At 46.2% G+C, this 23,931-nt stretch overlaps 1 protein-coding gene across 5 annotated transcripts in view; it reads left to right on the top strand.

The window, feature by feature from the left end:
• Positions 1 to 23,931, top strand: part of TRAPPC9 (trafficking protein particle complex subunit 9) — a 635,977-nt gene that overhangs the window by 5,471 nt on the left and 606,575 nt on the right. For all 5 annotated transcript variants that reach the window (XM_064268117.1, XM_064268114.1, XM_064268113.1 and 2 more), the window contains 2 exons: positions 14,121 to 14,266; positions 19,816 to 19,944. In XM_064268117.1, coding sequence (XP_064124187.1) covers positions 14,121 to 14,266; positions 19,816 to 19,944 — 275 coding nt within the window. The remainder of the gene's footprint in view (positions 1 to 14,120; positions 14,267 to 19,815; positions 19,945 to 23,931) is intronic.

Raw genomic sequence — 23,931 nt, 5'->3', positions numbered from 1 at the left:
CAGAACCAGGTAGGAATTGACCTTGAAGTAGAGCCTGTGTCTCCCAACCCCCAGGCCCAGCACTCTGCATCTTACCTGATACCCATTGCTCACTTACAAATCGGCGGAGTATCAGAGTATCAGAAATACCACCAGGCAGTTCCTAAAGAGCTGCCATGTCCAAAGGAAAGCATGTCTGTGCGCTCTGTAGACAAGGGTGTTGGACAGAGCAGGAAGAGGCCGGCCTCCATGTTTCCTTCCTGTCAGTCAAGCTCTTTATCTTGAACCAGGGCCACAGATTAGCTTCTCTTTGTCGTCTCTGAGCACGCGTGTCCTCTGCTCTTTCCACCATGCTGTCCTTCTGGCTCTCAGGCAGGGCTGAGGTACACGCCTAGGCAGCCAAGGTATGGCCCCCCTCTTGCTGGAGAGAGCAGCTGTGTCACCCAGAGGCTGGGCTCAGAGTCTTCAGGTGTCACCAGCCGGCTTCATGGCCTTGGGCAAGGCTCTGAATTGCTCCGAGGTGCCTCTTTCTCCTCTGTAGACTTAGGGTGGTTACCCCACAGGTGGGGATTAAATGGCATGATGTGTGTGCTCATATAGTCCCTGCTGCAGAAGAGGTGCTCAGTATGCGTTTCCTGAAGTTCTAGGGTCAAAGGATGACTTCCTGGTTGGCTGCAGGTCTGAGGGGAAGATGTTACAGAAACGTGAGCAAAGAGGCCACCTGCAGCCTGGGAGTTAGCAGCATAGAGTAGCTCCAGCCACACCCATGTGAGGTGCTTTGCAGAGTTTGGCAGTAACGTCTGTTTCCTCACCTGAATGCGAAAGTGTTTATTTGGCATAAGGAAATGGGGGGCATATTCTATGCAAGATCTGTCTTGAGTCCTCACAATAGCCCTGTGATCTACATGGTACCACTCCCATTTTACCTATGTGGAGCTGGTGTAGCAAGGGTTAGAAACCTGGGCAGCTACTGAATGACAGAGCTGATATCTGAGCCGATGTGACACCAAAGCCTGTGTCCTTTCACCTCACCACATTGCCTCGCCAAGCCTCCCGCGCCCAGTGAAGAAGCCCACCTGGCTGCCAGGTCCAGCAGGTGCCCGTGGCCATCACCCCTGATGACATAGTGCTCTGAAGTGCTACAGAGACTGCAAACCTCCATGCCTCCCCGCGTCATTTCAGCCTTGCAGCAGCCTACAAGGCAGCCCGGGTGTACTGGCCCCACTCCACAGAGCATCGGCTCAGAGAGGCAGCATTGTGGCCGAAACCTCAGAGGCAGCTTGGGGCAGACGCCCTGCTCCAACCCCTTGACCAGGGCCCCATGAAGTACCAATGACATTTTTCAGTCATTGATATCTTGGTGTTGAGGCTGCACATCCCCAGAGAGTGCCAGCTTTTTTTTGCCTCCTGAAATCAGTGCTCTCAGTTTGGCGGGACTAACGAGACTCCATCAGGAAGCCTGTCCTAGGGCAGTGCTGTGCAGGGGGCTCCGTAATGACACACCGATGCTTATGGGGAGCCTCCACTTGCTGGGCACTCCCCTTGGCCCAGGAACATGGCGGTGGATGGAGCTGCCCTGGTGGTGGTCCTTTCTCTTGTAGCGAGTGGTCCTGACTGCAAACACCCCCCCGGGAATTGTTTAATTGCAGTGAGCTAATGGCGCTGGTGAGCCCCAGCCAGGTCCGTTCTCCAGCCAGCTGTCCTTGCTGTCCCTGCTCTGCAGGTCACTCGTTTTTAAAGCCGTGATCTCCTGTAGGAAGAGAGCCCAGTTCTCACCTGCAGTCTTGCTAGGAAGGATCTTTTGTCCAGTCTGAAGTGAGAACGTATTTGGTAGCTCAAAAGGAAGTGTCTAGATGCAAGTCAACTTGTGCTTTGACACAGTGACCGTAGTGATCGGCTGTCTGAAAGAGGACTCTCACATGAGGTCCCAGACTTACTAGGAAAACTCGGTCTAGCAGTGTTTCACTGAAAAGTTCACGCGTGTCCCCAGCCTCATCAAAAACCCACAGTAAGTTCTTGTACACGTAGCGTTGTAGCTGTCAAGATATTTTTGTTCTTCCGTGTTTCTAATTTTTGCTTGTTTCTCTTTCTTTTCTTTTCCTTGTTCTTTTCTTCTCTCATACCGCCCTGTGAGTGTGTTGTTGGGTCTGAAAAGGTAGGCCGTGCACACATTGTATTCCAACTAGCTGGATTTCTCTCTGCCCTGCTTCCTCACGGCCTTCACCGCTTCAAAAAGCAAACGCTTACTGCTGCCTAGAGCCACGTGTTATCCCAGTTAATTTTTTTTTCCTTTTTAATTTGAGCTTTTTTAAGCACGTAACCCATTGGTGTTTGATACCTGTTCAAATACCTGCTCTGGGGGACTTGCCTGGACTGTGGTGACAAAAGAGCTTGTCTTTATTTTTTTATTTTGAGCAAGTGAGTGCTCATTGATTTAGGTGGCTGCAGGGCCGCGTTCATGGGATGTTCTAACCTGGGCAGTCTAAACCTGCAGAGGCTTGCTTGATTCAGGGCTTCTGAATTAAGTTCCCAGGCATGTGCCTCCTGGCTGTTGCTGTGTGACGTGCATGCTGGTGCTCACGGATAAGCATTCCCCTGGGAAGAAGGGTCCAGCTGGGGCGTGTGCTCATGGATAAGCATTCCCCCCAGGAAGACGGGTCCAGCTGGGGCGTGTGGTCATGGATAAGCATCCCCCCCCCCTCCCCCCGGAAGATGGGTTCAGCTGATGAGGAAGGGAGGATGTTGGAGAAACACTTGCTGTCTTTGCATTCATCTTGAGCATGCTATTCAGTTTTCCTTTACTTTAGAAACTTTCTCTGATAAAGGGACAGAGGCTGCTTTAAAATCTACACCATTCTTTATGAGGGCTCAAGGGGGATTTTTCTAAAGTATTAGGAAAATAGGGGATTCCCCTGAATCACTAGGTCATTTGACTCTTGTGGATACCAAGCCTGTTGTTGTCCAGTATATTCTGACTCATGGTGACCCCGTAAGGCAGAGCAGAACTGCCCCATAGGGTTTCCGAGGAGCGGCTGGTGGATTCGAACAGCAACCTTTTGGTTCGCAGCTGAGCACTTAACCACTGCGCCACCAGAGTTCCCTTGTGGACACCAGGGCCCCTCTAACTGATCATTACTTCCTCTCTGCTTTAGACAGTAAGCCCTGCAGAGGCAGAGAGGCAGGTCTCCTTTAGTGGTACAGGGTCTGTATGCACCAGGCTACTTCTACCCCTGCCTTGGCAAGGAAGAGCTGGTTTTGTGTTTGTTGAGGCTGATGTCCATTAGGAATCCCTGGGTGGTGCAAACGGTTAACATGCTCGGTTGCTAACCTAAAGGTTGGAGGTTCGAGTCCACCCAGAGGTGCCTTGGAAGAGAGGCTTGGTGGTCTGCTTCTGAAAACTCAGCCACTGAAAACCGTATGGAGCCCAGTTCTACTCTGGCACGCTTGGGGTCGCCACGAGTTGGAGTCAGCTCGACGGCAACTGTTTTTTTTTTTTTCTTTTTGGTTTTCAGTGTCCATGACTGATGGGCCAATCCTTAGTTTTTATTGATGACCTAGGACCTCCAGCATCTGAGGTGAGCCCGGAAGGGATTCTCTGGCTGCCCTAGTGCTCTGTATTCTTTCCCTCCGTGTCATCTCACTCACTGTGAGCGGATGCCTGCTCTGTGTATTGCTGCCTCCACCATGATGGCCTGGAGGCCCTGCTGCTTCTTGAATGTTCTGGTCCAAACGTGGACACTCTTGTTCTTGACTTAACTTTGTCTCAACTGAGACAGGAAGATTTTATTACCTAATGGGGTGGGGGAACAAAACAGAAATAACTGCAGTAAGTACAAGAGGTTGCAGTTGTCCAGCTTAGACGATCCAGAGCAGAGATCCTGGGATGGCTGGTGTATTCTGTGGGGCCATAGGCCCTTTCTACTGCTTATGGGATCCCAAGGGAGGAAGAGCCTGGTTCTTCCTTCTGAGCCCAGAATGCTTGCTGTGTCCTAAGGAGCCAAAGCTGAAGTATATTTTAGAGACAGACATGGCAGGACTCGCTAATGACTATGAGGTGGGGTAAGGAGGAAAAGAGAGAGGCCAGGTGTGGCACTTGTGTGTTGGGCTTGAATACCTGGGAATTTGACATGAACACCTGACTGAAGTGGGGAGACTAGGAGGGCCCTGCTTGGGAGTGAACCCAGAGGACACTGTGGCTGTGTTAGGTTGGACGTGTCAAGTGAAGGTATCAAAGAGGCCGTTGGATTTGAGTGGCACTCAGGTGGAGGAGGGGGAATTGTCAGTGTTTGGCGCATGTTTAAGACTGTGAATCTGGGGAAGCCTGTCTAGGGAGGCTGGGGACTGAGCAGGAGGAGGGTCTAGGGCCGACCCCTGGGGTCTCCTTCAGGACTGAGAGTGTGAGGAAAACCCAGAGCATGCAGGAGTTTGGGATTCTAAGCATTTGTTGTACAGGCGATGGGTAGGGGAGGGCTCGGGGAATCTGAAGGGAATGCTGGGGCTGGATCTGCTTTTCAGCTTTGCTCAGCAGCAGTGTAGGGGAGGTGGAGGCGGGAAAAAGGGTACTCATCCTTGGGGGTGGCGAAACGCAGGAAGAGGGCAGGATTCCCAGGCCAGTGGGGCTGTCCTTCCTATGAAACCAAAGGGCAATCAGATAGAGGACCCGAAGAGAGAGGTGACATGTGGAAGGATGGCTGCATAGTTCCGGAATGGTCTTTCCTCTAAAAATAGACTTAAAAACAAAACAAAAGCAAAACCCTCTAATGAACGTTGTTAACTGCCATCAAAGAAGCAATTCCTTTTTTTTTTTTAAATAATTTTTATTGTGCTTTAAGTGAAAGTTTATAAATCAAGTCAGTCTCTCACACAAAAACCCATATACACCTTGCTACACACTCCCAATTACTCTCCCCCTAATGAGACAGCCCGCTCTCTCCCTCCACTCTCTCTTTTTGTGTCCATTTCGCCAGCTTCTAACCCCCTCCGCCCTCTCATCTCCCCTCCAGGCAGGAGATGCCAACGTAGTCTCAAGTGTCCACCTGATCCAAGAAGCTCACACCTCACCAGCATCCCTTTCCAGCCCATTGTCCAGTCCAGTCCATGTCTGAAGAGTTGGCTTCAGGAATGGTTCCTGTCCTGGGCCAACAGAAGGTCTGGGGGCCATGACCACTGGGGTCCTTCTGGTTTCAGTCAGACCATTAAGTCTGGTCTTATGAGAATTTGGGGTCTGCATCCCACTGCTCTCCTGCTCCCTCAGGGGTTCTCTGTCGTGTTCCCTGTCAGGGCAGTCATCGGTTGTAGCTGGGCACCATCTAGTTCTTCTGGTCTCAGGATGATGTAGTCGCTGGTTCATGTGGCTCTTTCTGTCTCTTGGGCTTGTAATCACCTTGTGTCCTTGGTGTTCTTCATTCTCCTTTGATCCAGGTGGGTTGATACCAATTGATGCATCTTAGATGGCTGCTTGCTAGCGTTTAAGACCCCAGACGCCACTCTTCAAAGTGGGATGCAGAATGTTTTCTTAATAGATTTTATTATGCCAATTGACTTAGATGTTCCCTGAAACCGTGGTCCCCAGACCCTTGCCTCTGCTACGCTGGCCTTCAAAGCATTCAGTTTATTCAGGAAACTTCTTTGCTTTTGGTTTAGTCTAATTGTGCTGACAGAAGCAATTCCTTTTTGATCCTTCTTAGCGTAAGACACTCTATTAAATCAAAACCAAACCCATTGCCATTGAGTCCATTCTGACTCATAGTGACTGAGTTCGGACTTCTAGTCTCCTAGAATGTGAGAAAATGAATTTCTGTTTGTTAAAGCCATCTACTTGTGGTATTTCTGTTACAGTAGCGCTAGATAACTAAGGCAGAATTTGGTATCAGAATAGTGGAGTACTGCTCTAACAGATCCAAAATATGCAAGTGGTTTTGAAACTGTGAGTGGACAGAGGCTGTTGTTGTTAGGTGCTGTTGAGTCGGTTCTGACTCATAGTGACCCTGTGCACAACAGAACGAAACACTGCCTGGTCCTACACCATCCTTACAGTCTCTATGCTTGAGCCCATTGTTCTAGCCACTGTGTCAATCCACCTTGTTGAGGGTCTTCCCCTTTTTTGCTGACCCTGTACTTTACCAAGCATGATGTCCTTCTCCAGGGACTGATCCCTCCTGACAACATGTCCAAAGTATGTAAGACGCAGTCTTGCCATCCTTGCTTCTAAGGAGCATTCTGGTTGTGCTTCCTCCAAGACAGATTTGTTTGTTCTTTTGGCAGTCCACGGTATATTCTTCGCCAACACCACAATTCAAAGGCATCAACTCTTCTTCGGTCTTCCTTATTCATTGTCCAGCTTTCACATGCATATGATGCGATTGGAAATACCACGGCTTGGGTCAGGCGCACCTTATTCTTCTAGGTGACATCTTTGCACTTCAACATTTTAAAGAGGTCCTTTGCAGCAGATTTACCCAATGTAATGCGTCTTTTGATTCCTTGCCTGCTGCTTCCATGGCTGTTGATTGTGGATCCAGGTAAAATGAAATCCTTGACAACTTCAGTCTTTTCTCCATTTATCATGATGTTGTTCATTGGTCCAGTTGTGAGGATTTCTGTTTTCTTTGTGTTGAGGTGTAATCCATACTGAAGGCTGTGGTCTTTGATCTTCATAGTAAGTGCTTCAAGTCTTCTTCACTTTCAGCAAGCGAGGTTGTGTCTTCTATATAATGCAGGTTGTTAATGAGCCTTCCTCCAATCCTGATGCCCCATTCTTCTTCATATAGTCCAGCTTCTCGGATTGTTTGTTCAGCATACAGATTGAATAGGTATGGTGGAAGAATACAACCCTGCCGCACACCTTTCCTGACTTTAAACCATGCAGTATCCCTTTGTTCTGTCTGAACAACTGCCTTTTGATCTATGTAGAGGCTGCGACAGTTTTAAAGTGCCTAATGCTAAAAGCCTAGACTTCTTTGAAGAGACTGTGGTGGAATTATGGATGTCAAAGGCCGTCCTGATGAGGATTCAGACTGAAGTGAGGAGAGCTGTTAGACTGGAGATTGTGCAGATGGCAAGAAACAGCAGCAGAGAAGTGGCAGCAGCAGAAGCAGGAAATGAGCACTAGAGCGCTGGCACTGGCCCAGAGAGGCAAGAAGCTGAGTGCCTTTTGGCTGAAGTTTACTGGTAGAGTGGGATTCCTCCAGACACTTAACCAGTGGAGCTAAAGAGCTTTGGGACACTTGTCCCAGTAGGGCAGAAGTGAGCCGTGAGGCTTTAGGGGCTGAGAGGCCAAGTAACCAGGAAGCAGAAGCTGAAGAGGCAAAGAACACAGGAAGCAGAGCTGCTTCAGTCTCAGAGGACAGGGCCACAACTTCTGGGGTCTCAAAGGGTAGAGCCATGGCCTCTGGGGCTTCAAATGGTACGGTCACGGCCTCCTAGGTTTCAAAGAATAAGATCTTCACCAACTTAGTTTTGGATTGTGGGGCTGCCTTTTACAAGTGTCAGGAGGATGGGGCCAGATCTGCTGCTCAAAGCTGAGGGGGTGGGGCTGCCATGCCCAAGGAGCAGAAGAAAGGGGTCTAGTCTGCTGGGGCCGAGGGGGTAGGGTCGCCACTCAAATGGACTAGGAGAATGGCACTGCCCAAAGCTGAGGGAGCAGAGTTGCCATTCCAGTGGGCCTGGCAGGCGGAGCTGAAGCCTAGGGCTGAGGGGCTTCCACCGAGAATCGAGAGAGGAGAGTGTGGCTAGCACTTAAGAGTCTGAAGGGCAGGGCCACTGCCTAAATGGTCTCAGAGAACAGAGGACTATTTCCAAGCCTCGAAGGCTAATGTAATGTTCTCTGCTGACTTGCTTGGTGCCTGTTATCCCTTCTTTCTCTCCAGTTTCTTCCATTTGTAATGGAAATGTCTAGCTTGTGCCTGTTTCACTGTTGTGTTTTGGAAGCAGATAAATTGTATTCTAGATTTCACAGACGAAGAGGAATTTTTGGATTTTGGCCTTGGAGTTGAATTAAGGCTGTTGCTATGATACGATGGTGTGACTATGTTTTACATGTGCCAAGGACATGAGTTTTTAAGGGCCAAAGGGTGGAATGTCTTGGATTGACTTGTGTCCCCCCAAAATATGTGTCAACTTGGCTAGGTCATGATTCCCAGTATTGTGTGATTGTCCACCTTTTGTCATCTGCTATGATTTTCCTAGGTGTTGTAAATCCTATCTCTATGATGTTAATGAGGTAGGATTAGAAACAGTTATGTTAATGAGGCGGGACTCAATCTATAAGATTAGGCTGTATCTTGAGTCAATCTCTTTTGAGATATAAAAGAGAGATGTGAGCAGAGAGTCATAGGGACCTCATGCCACCAAGAAAGCAGTGCCAGGAGCAGAGTGTGTTCTTTGGACCCAAGGTTCCTGTGCTGAGAAGCCCCTCGACCAGGGAAAGATTGCTGACAAGGACCTTCCCCTAGAGCTGAGAGAGTAAGAAAGCCTTCCTGTGGAACTGGCACCCTGAATTTGGACTTCTGGCCTCCTAAACTGTGAGAGAATAAACTCCTGTTTATTATAGCTACTCACTTGTGGTATTTTTGTTATAGCAGCACTAGATAACTAAGCAGCGACCCTATAGGACAGAGTAGAATTACTCCATAGGATTTCCAAGGAGCAGCTGGTGGATTTGAACTGCCGAGCTCTTAACCACTGTGCCACCAGGGCTTCAAGACAGAAGACTGGGTAGATACAAAGACGAAGAAGACGGTCTGTCACCAGGGGCTTCAATTTACTAGGAGATACTACAGAATTACAGAGGGGAGGGGGGAGGGAGACTACAGTCAGGGACCAGTTAGCCGCCCCACCGACACTCATTCACATCGATGCCGTCTGAGGGGGATGCTGGCAGGCCCCTTTTGCAGAGCGGGAAGCCGGCTCAGAGAGGTTAAGTCATTTAGTCCAGCATCTCAGAGTAAACGATAGCGCTTCTCCAGACCCCAAGGGTACGCGCCCTCTTACAATCACGTTACCTCCCTGTGTCACTCTGAGTGGTGACATCAGTCAGTGGTGGATGGAGCCTCTCAGAGAGTCTTCTCTTTGCTGGAGACCTGTGTCACGAAGCTCAGACTTCTTAACGGCTATGGAGCATCAGCGCGTTCTACATGCCAAGGAGCTAGGTTTTCCGTCTCACTTTTACAGCAACCTGATTGCAAATAACTGACAAAGTAAAACCTAGAAACTTCTGAACTTTTAAATGAAAACTGTTCGGCTGTCCCTTTTAGCAGAATGTAACAAACACTGCAGGGTGAGCCAAAGCTCTGTCTTTGTAGGGTGATGCTTTACTATGCAACTTCAGCTTAAAAAAGTTTAGATGGAGGTAATCAACCTTGACAGTTCGTTTTCAGTTCTTAATGAGAGAAGATGCAGTATTTTTTAACTGCCTCTATAAACCAAAAAAACAAAACAAAACCCACTGCCGTAGAGTCTATTCCAACTCATAGCGACCCTGTAGGATAGAGTAGAACTGGCCCATAGGGTTTCCGTAGCATCCAAAAGCGAGTGTAAACATTACATTTTTTACGGTCTGTTTAGAGCTCTTTTACAGCCGAAGGTTGTCTACTTGGGTGATTTACCTGTACCACCTGGGCACCTTTCTGTGTAGTTTATTGGATTGCATTTACATGATACATGTAATCTAAAGGCTTCCCTACTCCAACATATTCCAGGGCAGAATTACGGCTGTTGTTAATTAATTATCTAAAGGCTTCTAAAGCTATGTAATACCAAAAAAGAAGGGGGAAAAAAAAAAAAGATGACCTTTATCAAAATTCCTTTGGATTTTACCTGCAGACTCTGGCTGAGCAGCCCTGGGTTTTCTCTGGACTTGAACATACACATTTATTTGGGTGTGGACTGGTTTTTGATTTGAATACCAAGCTCTTGTTTTTCATAAGCCGTGTGAATAAATAGTACCCAAATCACACAAATATGAAATATTTTCTTCTTTTACATGGTCTAGAGTCATGCAAATGATATAGCCTGTGTCTTTAATTAGGTCTTAACGACAGCGGCAGGTGCGGCAGGTGCAGAGCTGAAGGGCAATTGCGGCGCCTTCTCTTACTACGGCTGAGGCTCTGTGGGGGGTTAGGTGCTTTCCTACAACTTCCAGAAAGGACGTGTTTCTCTTTCTATGGGGAGGGTGTCGGGCATTTGCCCATGATTTAGTCGTGATTAATTCTAAACCGTGATGAATTAGGGGAGGGTCAGGTTCTTATTTTTTTCTGTCGATTCTTAAGTCTGTTTTTTTTTTTTTTTTTTTAACCCAGAGTTTGTAATTTGTACGATGGGGATAATGAATAGCATAATGGCTGCTCTTCGAAGTATTTAGAGCATCCTCAAGTTTTTGTGGCCAAGTTCTGTTGCTCCTGGCCCTCAAGTTCATCGTTAGCTTTCAAGTTTACAACAAATCAATGAGATTATGTATTTTTCCTATTGAATTTTGTGTTAACTTTCTTTGCTACTGTGGCTTCACGCTAGGTTTTTCTTTTTAATGGGCAGCTTGCATTTTTATTTTTTATCCCTTGAAAACGTAAATATTTTATTAGTCTTTAAGCATGTTCAGTGGTCACAGAATTGAATTAAGACCCGATGATTCTAATCGTTGTTTCGGTAAGAATAGAGAGCTTCTACCTGTGCCCTTTGCCGCCTGGTTGATTCCGACTCAGTGACCCTGTAGGACCGAGTAAAACTGCGTAGAGCTTCTAGAGGAACTTAAAAAAACTGACATTATCATTTTCAAAGAAGAGAGGACCTATGCCTTTTTGAAACCTTGAATTCTACCGAAATTGGCTTAAAAGTATATAGTTCAAAGAAAAATGCAGCGTCTCACAGAACTCACAGACTGTATCAAGGAAATGGCTCGTGTGGTTGTGGAGGCTGGCAGGTCCCAAATCTGTGGGTCAGGTACAGGCTTCTGACTCAGATGGCTGCAGGGGCTGACGAACCCAAATCTGCAGGCCAGACAGGGTGCTGACTCACAAGGCTGCTGAAGCCGGTGAATCCCAGAATCAGCAGGTCAGGTGGCAGGCTGCTGGCTCAAGCTCCAAGAACCTGGGGTTAGGCAATGGCAAACTGAATGCAGGATCCAGAATGAGAGAGAGGGAGAGCCCTGCCAGAGCACCCACATATATGCATTGGACGCAGGCCACATCCTAGGGAAAGGCGTAACTTGAGTAAGGGTGAGACTTGAGCCGTGCCCTCCTGCAAGGCTGTGACTCAAGATACATCTACACCAACCCGGCTTCATTAACATATAAAAAACCCACACCAAACTCACTGCTGTCAAGTCAATTCTGACTCGTAAGGATCCTGTAGAACTTCCCCACAGAGTTTCCAAGGAGCCCATGGTGGATTTGCACTGCTGACCTTTTGATTAGCAGCTGTAGCACTTAACCACTACGCCGCCAGGGTCTCCCATTAACATGTAGAACTTAGGATTTACAACACATAAAATGGAGGATAATTAGAATAATCACATCAGATCACAAAATGGAGGACAGACACACACTACTGGGAATCATGGCCTAGCCAAGCCGACATACAGCCCCAACCATCACAGGTTCCATACACCTTATTTGCATAGTCTCAACCCTGGTCACATAGTGGTTAAGAGTTCAGCTGCTAACCGAAAGGTCAGCAGTTCAAATCCACCAGTCACTCCTGGGAAACCCTATAGGGTAGTTCTGCTCTATCCTGTAGGGTCACAATGAATTGGAATCGACTTGATGGCAATGGGTTTTTTTTTGTTGTTGTTGTTTACTCAGTCATTGTGTGTGCGTCATAAAGACTATGGCTGCTGTTGCTAGGTGCTGTCGAGTCGATTCTGACTTATAGGGACCCTACGTACAACAGTACGAAACACTGCCCTCTCCTACACCATCCTCACTATGCTTGAGCCTGTTGTGCAGCCACTGTGTCAGTCCATCTCGTTGAGGGTCTTCCTCTTTTTCGATTGCGCTCTGTTTACCAAGCATGATGTCCTTCTCCAAGGACTGATCCCTCCTGATAACATGTCCGAAGTATGTGAGAGGTAGTCTCACCATCCTTGCTTCTAAGAAGGGTTCTGCTTGTGCTTCTTTCAGGACAGATTTGTTAGAAGGGCTATATTAAGTAATTCCTTGCGCTGCAGGGTTCTGTGTTCAGTTCTGAGGACAGTAAGATTTAGCCAGGTGCAGGGGCAAGGAGGGTGGCGAAGGCGGAGGGAGCAGCCTGGGCCTACGAGTGGAGGTGGCGGTGGGGTGGGGGCACTCGCTGTGAAAAACTCTAAGCGGGAGTTCTGAGGTCAGTGTGGAGGGGTGCCCCTGCTAGGGAGGACTTGGGGCGGGGGGCCTGGTCATGGAGGGGTTGCCGGAGCTTGGCTCTTGTGTTTATAACCCAGGGAGGCGGTGAAGGCTTTGGCAAGCAGTGATTCTTAGGACAGGCATTCTGGTTCTGCCTGTGCTGACCGTTGTGCAGAGGAGGGCATTGGGACCGGCTAGGGCAGCGCCGTCTGTCCCTTTAGAGACCCATCCATTCATTGGTTTGTTCATAACATGTTTCTGAGTGTTGGGGGAGAGGCGTGAGCATCCCACAGCAAGCAAAACGTATTTGCCTTTTTGGAGCTTATAGACAACCAAGGCCAGAACTTGATTAAGTATAGAACATTACAGGAACACACAACAGGGATGCCTAACCCCAACTGCAGAGGTCAGGGACAGAGAAGGCTTCCCTGGGAAACTAGCAGATGGTCCCGAAAGGAGAGTGCAAGTAGCCAGGCAGAGGGGGAACTTCCTGTACGGCAGAGGGGGAACTTCCTGTACGGCAGTGGGGAGGTGGTGTGGGGTGCTGGGGCCTGGGTGGGGAAGCCTCCTGTAGACCACGCTTCTCCCTAGAGCCACATTGGGGAACCACTGTCAAAGGATTGGAAGTGGGGGTGTGACATAACCAGATGTGTGCTTGAGGAAGGTTACTCTGGCTCTGTGTGTGTAGAATGGGTGAGGGGGAGTGGTGTATAGAGTAGGGAGAGTCAGAGACCAGTGAGAAAGCTGTTGAAGGCTCTCTGGGAGGGAAAGATGGGTGGTGGGTGCCTCAGTGGGAGAGGAGACGGGGTGCAGATTGAGTATGTTGTCCTGGGAAGATTTGCTAGAAGGGCTGTCAGGATAGTACCTTGTGGTTGGGAAGAAGGCAAACGAAGGCCGGCGTTTTCTCTCTTCTCGCACTCTGCCTCAGTGCTGGTCTTAGTTCAGGCGATAGTTGGGATGGAAGAGCTAAATTCCAGGTAGCCAAAGAGTTTGTTGAGCTTGTTTGTGGTATCAAGTCTGGTAGGATTTAGGTTGTATTGAGGTCTGTCAGTAATATTCATTTAGTGAGAAACTTCAGAGCCTTAGGATTTCCTTAGAAGTTTTAATCCTTGATAAGATTGCTTTCTTGGTGAAAGAGAATTTAGTACAGCTGCTATTTCTCTTTAAAAAATTATATTGTTTAAGAAATTTAATATCCAAAGGACTAGAAGTATTTAAAAATTGTAAAGGAAGATTCCTGGTATATTTCCTTTGATTTGTGAGTTGGTGAGGCATCAGGGCCTTGCATTATTTAGGAGCACATCTGTGCCAATCTTGAAAGAGTTGATGAGGGTCCTGAGGCCCCCACTCGCCCAAAGCTTTTTTAAAGCTTGTTCTGAGATAGTGAAGATTAAAGGGCTTGTTTGCAAAGGCCAAAAAGTTGACTTACAATAGGCAGGATATTTTTCTTTGTAAAACGATAATGGGCCTGAAATGAAGAAGGTGGAAGACAGTCGATTTTTTAAAAAGTGGAAACTTAAGCTTTCTTGTGCTAATGTGACTGAAAAATTTGAGAAGAAAAACCCTACTCCAGTGCCAAATTGAAATACGTGGTAGAAGCCCTACATACACATTGCCTGTAAGACATGACTTGCCGGTGTTTGTGTTAGGAAGACGACCCCTTCAGCTCACATAACTGGCAGTGGTCTTTGCTGGCTTCCAGCGACAGAGCCTACGGTTGTCTTCCTCGTGTGGTCAGTAGTAAGAGGACGGAGTAGTGCTTGGCAGTGTGCTTTGGGGGCGGGGCCAGGTGTTAGCGATGACATGTCTCCATCACATCTTACGTTTCAGACATTACAAGAAGCGGTGCCAAGGCCGCATGCGGAAGCATGTGGGGGACTTGTGTCTTCAGGCCGGGATGCTCCAGGACTCCTTGGTGCACTACCACATGTCGGTGGAACTTCTCCGCTCCGTCAACGACTTCCTGTGGCTTGGAGGTGAGAGTATCTGATGAAGGCGATCTCATATGTCACTGCTTCAACTGTTCTTTGAACTGAGAGAAAGCATGAGTAAGAATTGGCTTTAAAAAGAAAAGACATGATGTTTAAGTAGCAATGAGAACAGACATTTGTACACCAATGCCCATTGTAACACTATTCACAATAGTTAAAAGGTGGAAACAGCCAAAATGTCCTTCACCAGATGAATGGACAGACAGCATGTGGTACATCCATGCAATGGAATATTAACTCAGTCACAAAGAGTAGTGAAGCCCTGATGCATGTCACAACATGGAATAACGTTGAAAACATCATGCTGAGCAAAATTAGCTGCAAAATACTGTATGCTCTCACATATGAAATAAGCAAATATATACCAAAAAAACCCATTGCTATCTAGTGGATTCTGACTCATAGCCACTGTACAGAGCAGAATAGAATTGTCCCATAGGGTTTCCAAGGCTATAATCTTTATGGACGCAGACTGCCACATCTTTTTCCCATGGAGCGGCTGTGCGTTCGAGCCACTGACCTTTTGATTAGCTGCTGAGCTCTTAACCACTGTGCTGCCAGGGCTCCAAGCAAAAATCTAGAAACCAGAAATTATTAGTGGTTATCAGAGGTGGAAGGGAAGGAGGGAGGAAGGGAGAGTTTTTGTTTAGGAGGCAGGGAGTTTAATGTTAATGGTGGTGGAATAATTTGGAAAAGGATAGTGAGAACGGTTGCACAACTTTAAGAATGTAATCAATTTTGCTGAATTGTACATGTAGAAATTGTTGTCTTTGTGTATGGTTTATTCTGTATATTTTCACCACAGTTAAAAAGTAAAGGATGAGGGAGGAGAAGCAGCCAGCCCTGTGTTGCTTCTGGGTGCAGTCTCTGGGGTTACCTCCCTGTGGTATCTGCTGCCATGTGGACCCCGCCCTGCAGCCTTGTGTTCTGTAGCACTTTGTGAGACCTCTGTTGAAGAACTCACTTCATTACTTCATTCTGACTTATATCCTAAGGGGTGGACAGACATGCTTCCCTCACTAAAATGTTGACTTCTTTGAGGAAAAACCCTACTTAGTCGTCACTCAAGGAACCCTGCTGGCACAATGGTACCAAAAGCACTTGGCTGGTAACCAAAAGGTGGGTGGGTCAAACCCACCAGTGACTCTGCAGGGGGAAAACCTGGGGATCTGTGCCCGTGAAGATAGCTGCCTGGGAAGCCCTGTGGGGCAGATCTGCTCTGTCACATGGGGTTGCTGTGAGTCGGAATTGACTTGATGGCACCCAACGACAACAACAACAGCCACCACCGCCACCACCAGCCCTCATTCACACAACATTGACTCAACACACACTCCTGGAGGTGTGTGTGTTCCCCCATGGCATGGTGTACTTCTGTGTCTTAGCACATCCTCCTCTCGGCTTAGAACACCATTCCCCATCTGATTCACCTGTTACAGTCATTCTTCAAAACCTGATTCAGACATCAGCTAGTGAACGGCAAAACGACAAGTGGTGCATTCACACAGTGGAACATCATGCAGCCATAAAAAGGGATGAAGTCCCGATACATACTACAACACGGAGGAGCCTTGAAAAGATCACGCTGAGTGAAAGAACCCAGACCCAAAAGGCCATGTATGGTCTGATCCATCTATATGAAATGTCTAGAATAAGCAAATCCATAGAGACAGAAGATAGGTGAGTGGCTGCCAGAGGGCAGGGGGCGTGGGAAGATGGGGAGTGACTGTCAATGTGCACAGGGCTGCTTCTTGCGGTGATGACATGTTCTGGACCTAGACAGTGGTGATGGCTGCACAACTTTGTGAAACCTAAAAAAACCAAACCCATTGCTGTTTAGCCAATTCTGACTCGTAGTGACCCTATAGGACAGAGTGGAACTGCCTGTCTTAATCATCTAGTGCCGCTATAAAGAAATAACACAAGTAGATGGCCTTAACAAAGAGAGTTTTATTTTCTCACCATCTAGGAGGCTAGAAGTCCAAATTCAGGGCGTCGGTTCCTGGGGAAGGCTTTCTCTCTCTGTCAGTTCTGGAGGAAGGTACTTCTCAGTCTTCCCCTGGGCTAGGACTTCTCTGCACAGGAACCCCAGGTCCAAGGGACGCGCTCTGGTCCTGGTGCTTCTTTCTTGGTGGTGTGAGGTCCCCAACTCTCTGCTTGCTTCCCTTTCCTTTTATCTAAGATAAAAGTTGGTGCAGGCCACACCCCAGGGAAACTCCCTTTACATGGGATCAGGGATGTGACTTTAGTAAGGGTGTTAGAATCCCACCCTAATCCTCTTTAACATAAAGTTACAATCACAAAATGGAGGACAACCACACAATACTGCGAATTATGGCCTAACCAAGTTGATACATATTTTTGTGGGACACAGTTTAATCCATGACACTGTCCCATAGGGTTTCCAAGAAGCAGCTGGTGGATTTGAACTGCCGACCTTTGGTTAGCAGCTGTAGCTTTTAACCACTGTGCAACCAGGGCTCCTACAGATTGTGAATACACTAAAAAAATGGCTGTATTGTACACTTCGCTGTTGTTGTAGTTATGGGCTGTTGAGTCAGGTCTGATTTATAGCGATGCTATGTGTAACAGAACAAAACACTGCCCCGTCCTGCACCATCCTCATAATGGTTGTTATGCTTGAACCCATTGTTGTAGCCACTGTGTCAATCCATCTTGTTGAAGGCCTTCCTCTTTCTCCCTGACCCTCTACTTCAGCAAGCATGATGTTCTCCAGTGGCTGGTCCATCCTTATATCCAAAGTACGTGAGACAAAGTCTTGCCGTCTTTGCTTCCAAGGAGCATTCCGACTCTATACTTCTTCCAAGACGGATTTGTGGGTTCTTCTGGAAGTCCATGGCATATTCAATATTCTTCGCCAACACCATAATTCAAATGCATCAATTCTTCTTTGGTCTTCCTTATTCATCGTCCCGCTTTCGCATGCATATGAGACAATTGAAAATACCATGGCCTTAGTCCTCAAAGTGACATTTTTGCTTTTTAACACTTTAAAGAGGTTTTTTTTGCAGCAGATTTGCCCAATGCAGTATGTCATTTCATTTCTTGACCGCTGGGTGTTGATTGTGGATCCAAGTAAAATGAAATCCTTGACAACTTCAATCTTTTCCCCATTTATGGTGATGTTGTTCATTGGTCCAGTTGTGAAGATTTTCGTTTTATGTTGAGGTATAATCCATACTGAAGGCTGTGGTCTTTGATCTTCGTCAGTAAGTGCTTTAAGTCCTCTTCATTTTTAGCAAGCAAGATTGTTTCATCTGCATAACGCAGGTTGTTAATGAGTATTCCTGCAATCCTGATGCCCCATTCTTCTCCATATAGTCCAGCTTCTATTGCGTACTTAAAAAGGGTAAATTTTATGACATGTGAGCTATATCTCAATTAAAAAAATTAGAGAGAAAAAGAAAAACACCTCATCCAAAGGGCAGCCTTTGCAGCTCTACACGTATTTGGACAGAGCTCTGTGTAGGCCCTGCACCATCTTGGATGAACCCTGTCTGCTGTGAGCTGACCTTTTGCTGGAGTTGTTGGCATGTTTACCCTCCTGTGTCTCCTGGGCTGGAAGTGGGAGACCTGAGCTGTTCTTTTTCATCTCTGAGTGTCTGTTGTCTAGTGTATCATAGATGTTCCATGAAGGCTTGTTGAATGAATGTTGTATGTGAGGGGACTAAGTAGGGTTTTTCCTCAAAGAAGTTGACAGCTTAGTGAGGGAGGCATATCTGTCAACCATTTATGATACAAGTGGGAATGAGATAATGACAGAAGTTCTTTAATAGTAGTCTTAACAAAGCGGTCTTTTCAGTCATCTCATGTGCACGCGAAAGCTGGACAGTTAATAAGGAAGACCAAAGAAGAGTTGAATCCTTTGAAGAATTATGGTCTTGGAGAAGAATATTGAGCATACCCTGAAGAATGAACAAGTCTGCCTTGAAAGAAGGACAGTCAGAACGCTCCTTAGAAGCGAGGATTGTGAGACTGCTTCTCACTTACTTTGGACACGTTATCAGGAGGGGTCAGTCCCTGGAGAAGGCCATCCCTCAACGAAGTGAATTGACACAGTGGCTGCAACAATGAGCTCAAACGTAGCGAGGATTGTGAGGAAGGCGCAGGACTGGGCATCGTTGCCTTATGTTGTACATAGGCTTGCTATGAGTTAGTCGACTCGATGGCACCTAACAACAACAGTGCTGTAGAGCACACTAAATATCAGAAATACTTAAAATCGACTTCAATCTCATAATCTGGCTGCTGCAGGCAGTAAGAACCAGGAATAAATGGAAGAAAAAAGAAACAGACAAAGGATTAAGTGAGGTGAGAAAGACAGCACAACTATAAGGATTTGCTACAGCCGCAAACGGAGTAGATACACTCAGGGTGTGTGCTGTGGAAAGGTGTCCTGGGCGTGCTTTGGTGGAATTACTTCCCAGTATTTTCACACCAGGGTACTTTGTGCCGCGTGTCTCTACACCGCAGAGCCTGGCCTACAGCTGGCCACACGGTCAGCACTGAACTTGTTGGGCGAATGACGGAATGATGCCCGAGGATACCGGCCCGCTGCACACGCGTACTTAGGCCCTCTGTGAAACCTTGAGCATCCGAGAGTTCTCTGTGTTGTAGCCTCAGCAGGAGCATGCGAGAGATAAGAGGTGCCATGATCTTGTTTGTAACAAAACCAGGGTTGTTTAGATGTTGCTATGGATTGAGTTGTGTCACCCAAAATGTGTGTCAACTTGAGTAGGCCATGATTCCCAGTATTGTGTGGTTGTCTACCATTTTGTGATCTGATATGATTATCCTATGTGTTATAAATCCTAACTTCTGTGATGTTAACGGAGCCCTGGTGGCGCAGTGGTTCACCGTTCAGCTGCTAACCAAAAAGTCAGCAGTTTGAATCCACCAAGTGCTCCTTGGAAACCCTGTGGGGCAGTTCTGCTCTGTCCTATGAGTTGGCATCAACTGGACAGCAGTGGGTTTTTTATGAAGTTAATGAGGCAGGATTAGAGGCAATTATGTTAATGTGGCAGGACTCAGTCTATAGGATTAGGTTGTATTCTGAGTCACTCTCTTTTGAGATACAAGAGAGAGACTCCAGCAGAGAGATGTGGGGTCCTCCTACCACCATGAAAGAATCACTGGGACAGAGCGCATCCTTTGGACCCAGGGTCCCTACACTGAGAAGCTCCTTGACCCGGGGAAGATTGATAAAAAGGACCTTCCTCCAGAGCCAACAAAGAGAGAAAGCTTTCCGCTGGAGCTGGCGCCCTGAATCCGGATGTCTAGCCTCCTAGACTGTGAGAGAATAAATTTCTGTTTGCTAAAGCCCATCTGCTTTTGGCATTTCTGTTACAGCAGCGCTGGATAACTAAGTAAGATGTGATCTTTGTTTTGGGAAAGTTTGGCCTTTTCAGATAATTAAACTGTTCAAATTATTCTTCTTAGCCATTGCAGTGTGAACTGATGACGGGCCACTAGCTCTCTAATTGTACTTTTTTATTGGTTTGTTTTATGCCCAGCTGCACTTGAAGGTTTGTGCTCCGCCTCTGTCATCTCTCACTACCCTGGTGGGACCGGTGGTAAGACTGGGGCACGAAGGCTTCCGGGCAGCTCGCTCCCTGCCGAGACGGCCAACAGACACCGACCAGGTACGCCTGCTCCTTCCTGGGGCCTCTATTCACCTGAAGTCTTTAAAGCCAACAGGAGAGTAATTTACTATTGTTCCTGTCTGAGTTAGGCCTGACTAATTTTAAATACAGTATAAAATCTATTGAGTCCAGCATTACCCATGAGACCTTTCGTTCTTCTTTTACTGAATACTTATGGATCTTAGTGAATAGTCTTAACGGATTAGCATGATTGGTCTCTGGAACGCTTGCGTAACATTTCATGGTGGACCTGACTTGAGGTTCTGTGCTTGGGTCTTTTTCATAATTTCTATGTGTTGGATGCATCTAGCCCCAGAAGTCAATTTTAATAGCTAATTCAGAGCCTGGGGCCTGTTTATTATTTACTGGTTGATGAAGTTCTCTTAATGACTGAAGTTTGATTTGCTTATGTTTGTTAGCAATGAAGAGTGAAAAAACTTCTTTGGAAGAATAGGCCCACAACTACCTTTTGAGGTTGAATTTGAATCTTTTGACCTTTAATGAATGAACTTGACTTTGGTGGTTCAAGATATTGTTGTCAAGGTGCGCACACCATAGAGGATAACAGGATGAGAGCTCAAGGCCGTACCCACAGCTGCTAGGTATTTTTTGGTCCAGGTGATTTTTAGGCATTTTTTCCCCCAAGGAGAATGCCCACAGTAGTTACTGTGTATTGGATGGGGGAATGCCTTCAGTTTCCTTTTTCCCTGAGTGACACCATCTCACAGCGTCAGCAAAGACTGCAAAGTCTACCTTTATCAACCGGTTAGGTAGCCGCACAGTCTGTGTCTGGGCTGACTCTCTGTAGAACTGCTTGGATGAATCTATAATGGTTCTTGAAGGTGTTTTATCCTTCCCCAGCAGAGAGTGCCGACTGACCTCAGTTATTTCAGAGGAGAGCAAAGCCTGCTGGGAAATGACATAGAAAGTCTGGAGGTTGGAAATACAGGCGTCCCTGCCCCTCTTCCAGTCGCTGACTCTGGGAGGAGGGAACAGTACTTTTCTCTTCATTGTCTTCTCCAGTCAGCTACCAAGCCTAAAATCTCCAACACACCGGGAAGGTGACAGCATTCTATTTCCTCTTTAAAAGGCAGCCTCCTGCCCTCTCTCGGTGTGCCTTTGCACTGGAGGGCTTTTTACTGTGATTTGAAGACTGTGAGTGAGTTGAGATGTTCTCCTCTTGATGGGATTATGGGACTGAGACTTTTTAGGGGAATGGTTCATTTCCCCCTTGTCGATTGTAGGCAAAAAAGTTTGAAGAAGCTGAAAAACTGCTCTGTCTGCAGCAAGCAGAGAAATGTCTTTATTTAGCTCTGTATAGTGTAAAACACCTGAGAACTTTCTACTGTTGAAGACAGTCCGTGGGGTGGAATACCCAGTGAAGCCCAGAGGAGAGGTGAAGGAGCACTTATTATCTCATTTAAAAGCTTTGTGATGACTTTACCACCTTTGAAGCAATTTAGAGTCCAGATCTCTTAGTAGGCTAGAGGTCACGAACAGATATATTGTCTTGTCTTGGACATTAATTTCAAGATAAGTCAATTTATAATGACAGCCTTAACCTACATCAGGAATTTATGGCATCTACTATCTGAAACATGAGTCAGAATCAACTCGATGGCAGTGGGTAGTGGGTAATATCTGAAACAAAGACCAGGCAATTTAACCTTCTCCCTTGTATTTCATGGAATGAATATCTCAGGTCTCTTTTTCAACAGCAGAATATCAGAAATACAGAAGTCATTTAATATCAATGTGACCTGGAGCAAGTTGTTTAATCTCTCTGTTCCTCAGTTTCCTTATCTGTAAAATGGGAATGATAATCATAGTACCTACCTCACAGGGCTGTTGTGAATGTTGAATGACATACCCATTGGTTTCGACGCATAGAGACCCTATAGGACAGAGGAGAGCTGCCCCGTAGGGTTTCTGAGGCTGTAATCTTTATGCAAGCAGACTGCCACCTCTTTTTCCCACAGGGTGGCTGGTGGGTTTGAACCATCGACCTCTCAGCTAGCAGCTGAGCACTTAACCACTGCATCACTAGGGCTGTCTTTTGAATGACATACACATTTATAAAGAGCCTAGGACAGTTCTAGCTCATAGTAAACCCAAAAACCCGTTGCCATCGAGTCAAGTCCAACTCACAGTGACACTATAGGACCAAGCAGAACTGCCCCATAGAGTTTCCAAGGAGCTCCTGATGGATTCGAACTACCAACCTTTTGGTTAGCAGCTGTAGGATTTAACCATTATGCTACCATTCCATAGTAAGCCCTTGATAAATATTAGCTGTTATTATTATTGTCAATATTATTATTGATTAAAAATAACTGGTTGTATACATTTATGATTAAGGGACTCTAGACATCTCAGACCCAGATTACATAGCTTCCAAGCAGATGTTCTCTGGGAAAAGGAAATTTTCTCCCCTTTTAAAATTGAGTTATTTAGATAGGTTCACAAATGTTTTATTCTCAGCTAACGATCTAAAAGTTACCATTTTTTATTTTCTTAACTCTGTAGGCATTAAAAAAAGAACATTAAAGATGATTCGGGTGCAAAACAGAAGGGGCTTTGAAAATTCAATCACTGTAATGACTTACCACTTCTTTTTCTCTAGCGAAGCTTGTGAAGAGAAAAGTTATAAAGGCCAATTCGGTTCTGTGAATCTTTTAGTATGGAAGAAAGATTAATTAAGTTAGTGAATTTTGAGAGAAGATAAACATCCATACTCTTTTCAGATGATGAATATATAGTTTTGTGGGACTTGGGATTTGCCAACCTGGCTTTTGATGACTTATTTTGTCATCGACTTGAAGGCACACAGCAAGAACAACAGTATGATTTAAAGTGATAAGGCACCTTTTTTTTTAGTGCAGTATGAGTTTTGGACATCAGAGGAGACTCTGAAACTTGCTCTTGAACGTCGAGCAGCTAAAACAAAAGGAAGAATTGATGAAGTAAGAGAACTGAACAGAAGATTTCAAAGGGGGGCTTGACAAGACAAAGTATTATAATGACCTGTACGAAGAGCTGGAAATGGAAAACCAAAAGGGAAGAACGCACTTGGCGTTTTTCAAGCTGAAAGAATTGAAGAAAAAATTCAAGCCTTGAGTTGCAATAGTGAAGGATTCTATGGGGAAAATATTAAACGATGCAGGAAGCATCAAAAGAACATGGAAGGAATACACAGAGTCACACCAAAAAGAATTAGTCAATGTTCAACCATTTCAAGAAGTGGCATATGATCAGGAACCAATGGTACTGAAGGAAGAAGTCCAAACTGCTCTGGAGGCATTGGAGAAAAACAAGGCTCCAGGAATTGATGGAATGTCAGTTGAGATGTTTCAACAAACAGATGCAGTGCTGGAGGTGCTCACTTGTCTATGCCAAGAAATACGGAAGACAGCTTCCTGGCCAACTGACTGGAAGAGATCCATATTTATGCCTCTTCCCAAGAAAGGTGATCCAACTGAATGTGGAAATTATAGAACAATATCATTAATATCACACACAAGCAAAATTTTGCTGAAGGTCATTCAAAAACGGCTGCAGCAGTATATCGACAGGGAACTGCCAGAAATTCAGGCTGGTTTCAGAAGAGGATATGGAACCGGGGATATCATTGCTGATGTCAGATGGATCCTGGCTGAAAGCAGAGAATACCAAAAAGATGTTTACCTGTGTTTCATTGACTATGCAAAGGCATTCGACTGTGTGGATCATAACAAATTATGGACAACATTGGGAAGAATGGGAGTTCCAGAACACTTAATTGTGCTCACAAGGAACCTTTTCATAGATCAAGAGGCAGTTGTTCGGACAGAACAAGGGGGTACTGATTGGTTTAAAGTCAGGAAAGGTGTGCGTCAGGGCTGTATTCTTTCACCATACCTATTCAGTCTGTATGCTGAGCAAATAATCCGAGAAGCTGGACTATATGAAGAAAAACAGGGCATCAGGATTGGAGGAAGACTCATTAAC

The sequence above is a fragment of the Loxodonta africana genome, chromosome 14, assembly GCF_030014295.1.
Source record: "Loxodonta africana isolate mLoxAfr1 chromosome 14, mLoxAfr1.hap2, whole genome shotgun sequence".
In the NCBI taxonomy this organism is placed as follows: Eukaryota; Metazoa; Chordata; class Mammalia; order Proboscidea; family Elephantidae; genus Loxodonta; species Loxodonta africana.
This window is presented reverse-complemented; position numbering and strand designations above follow the sequence as displayed.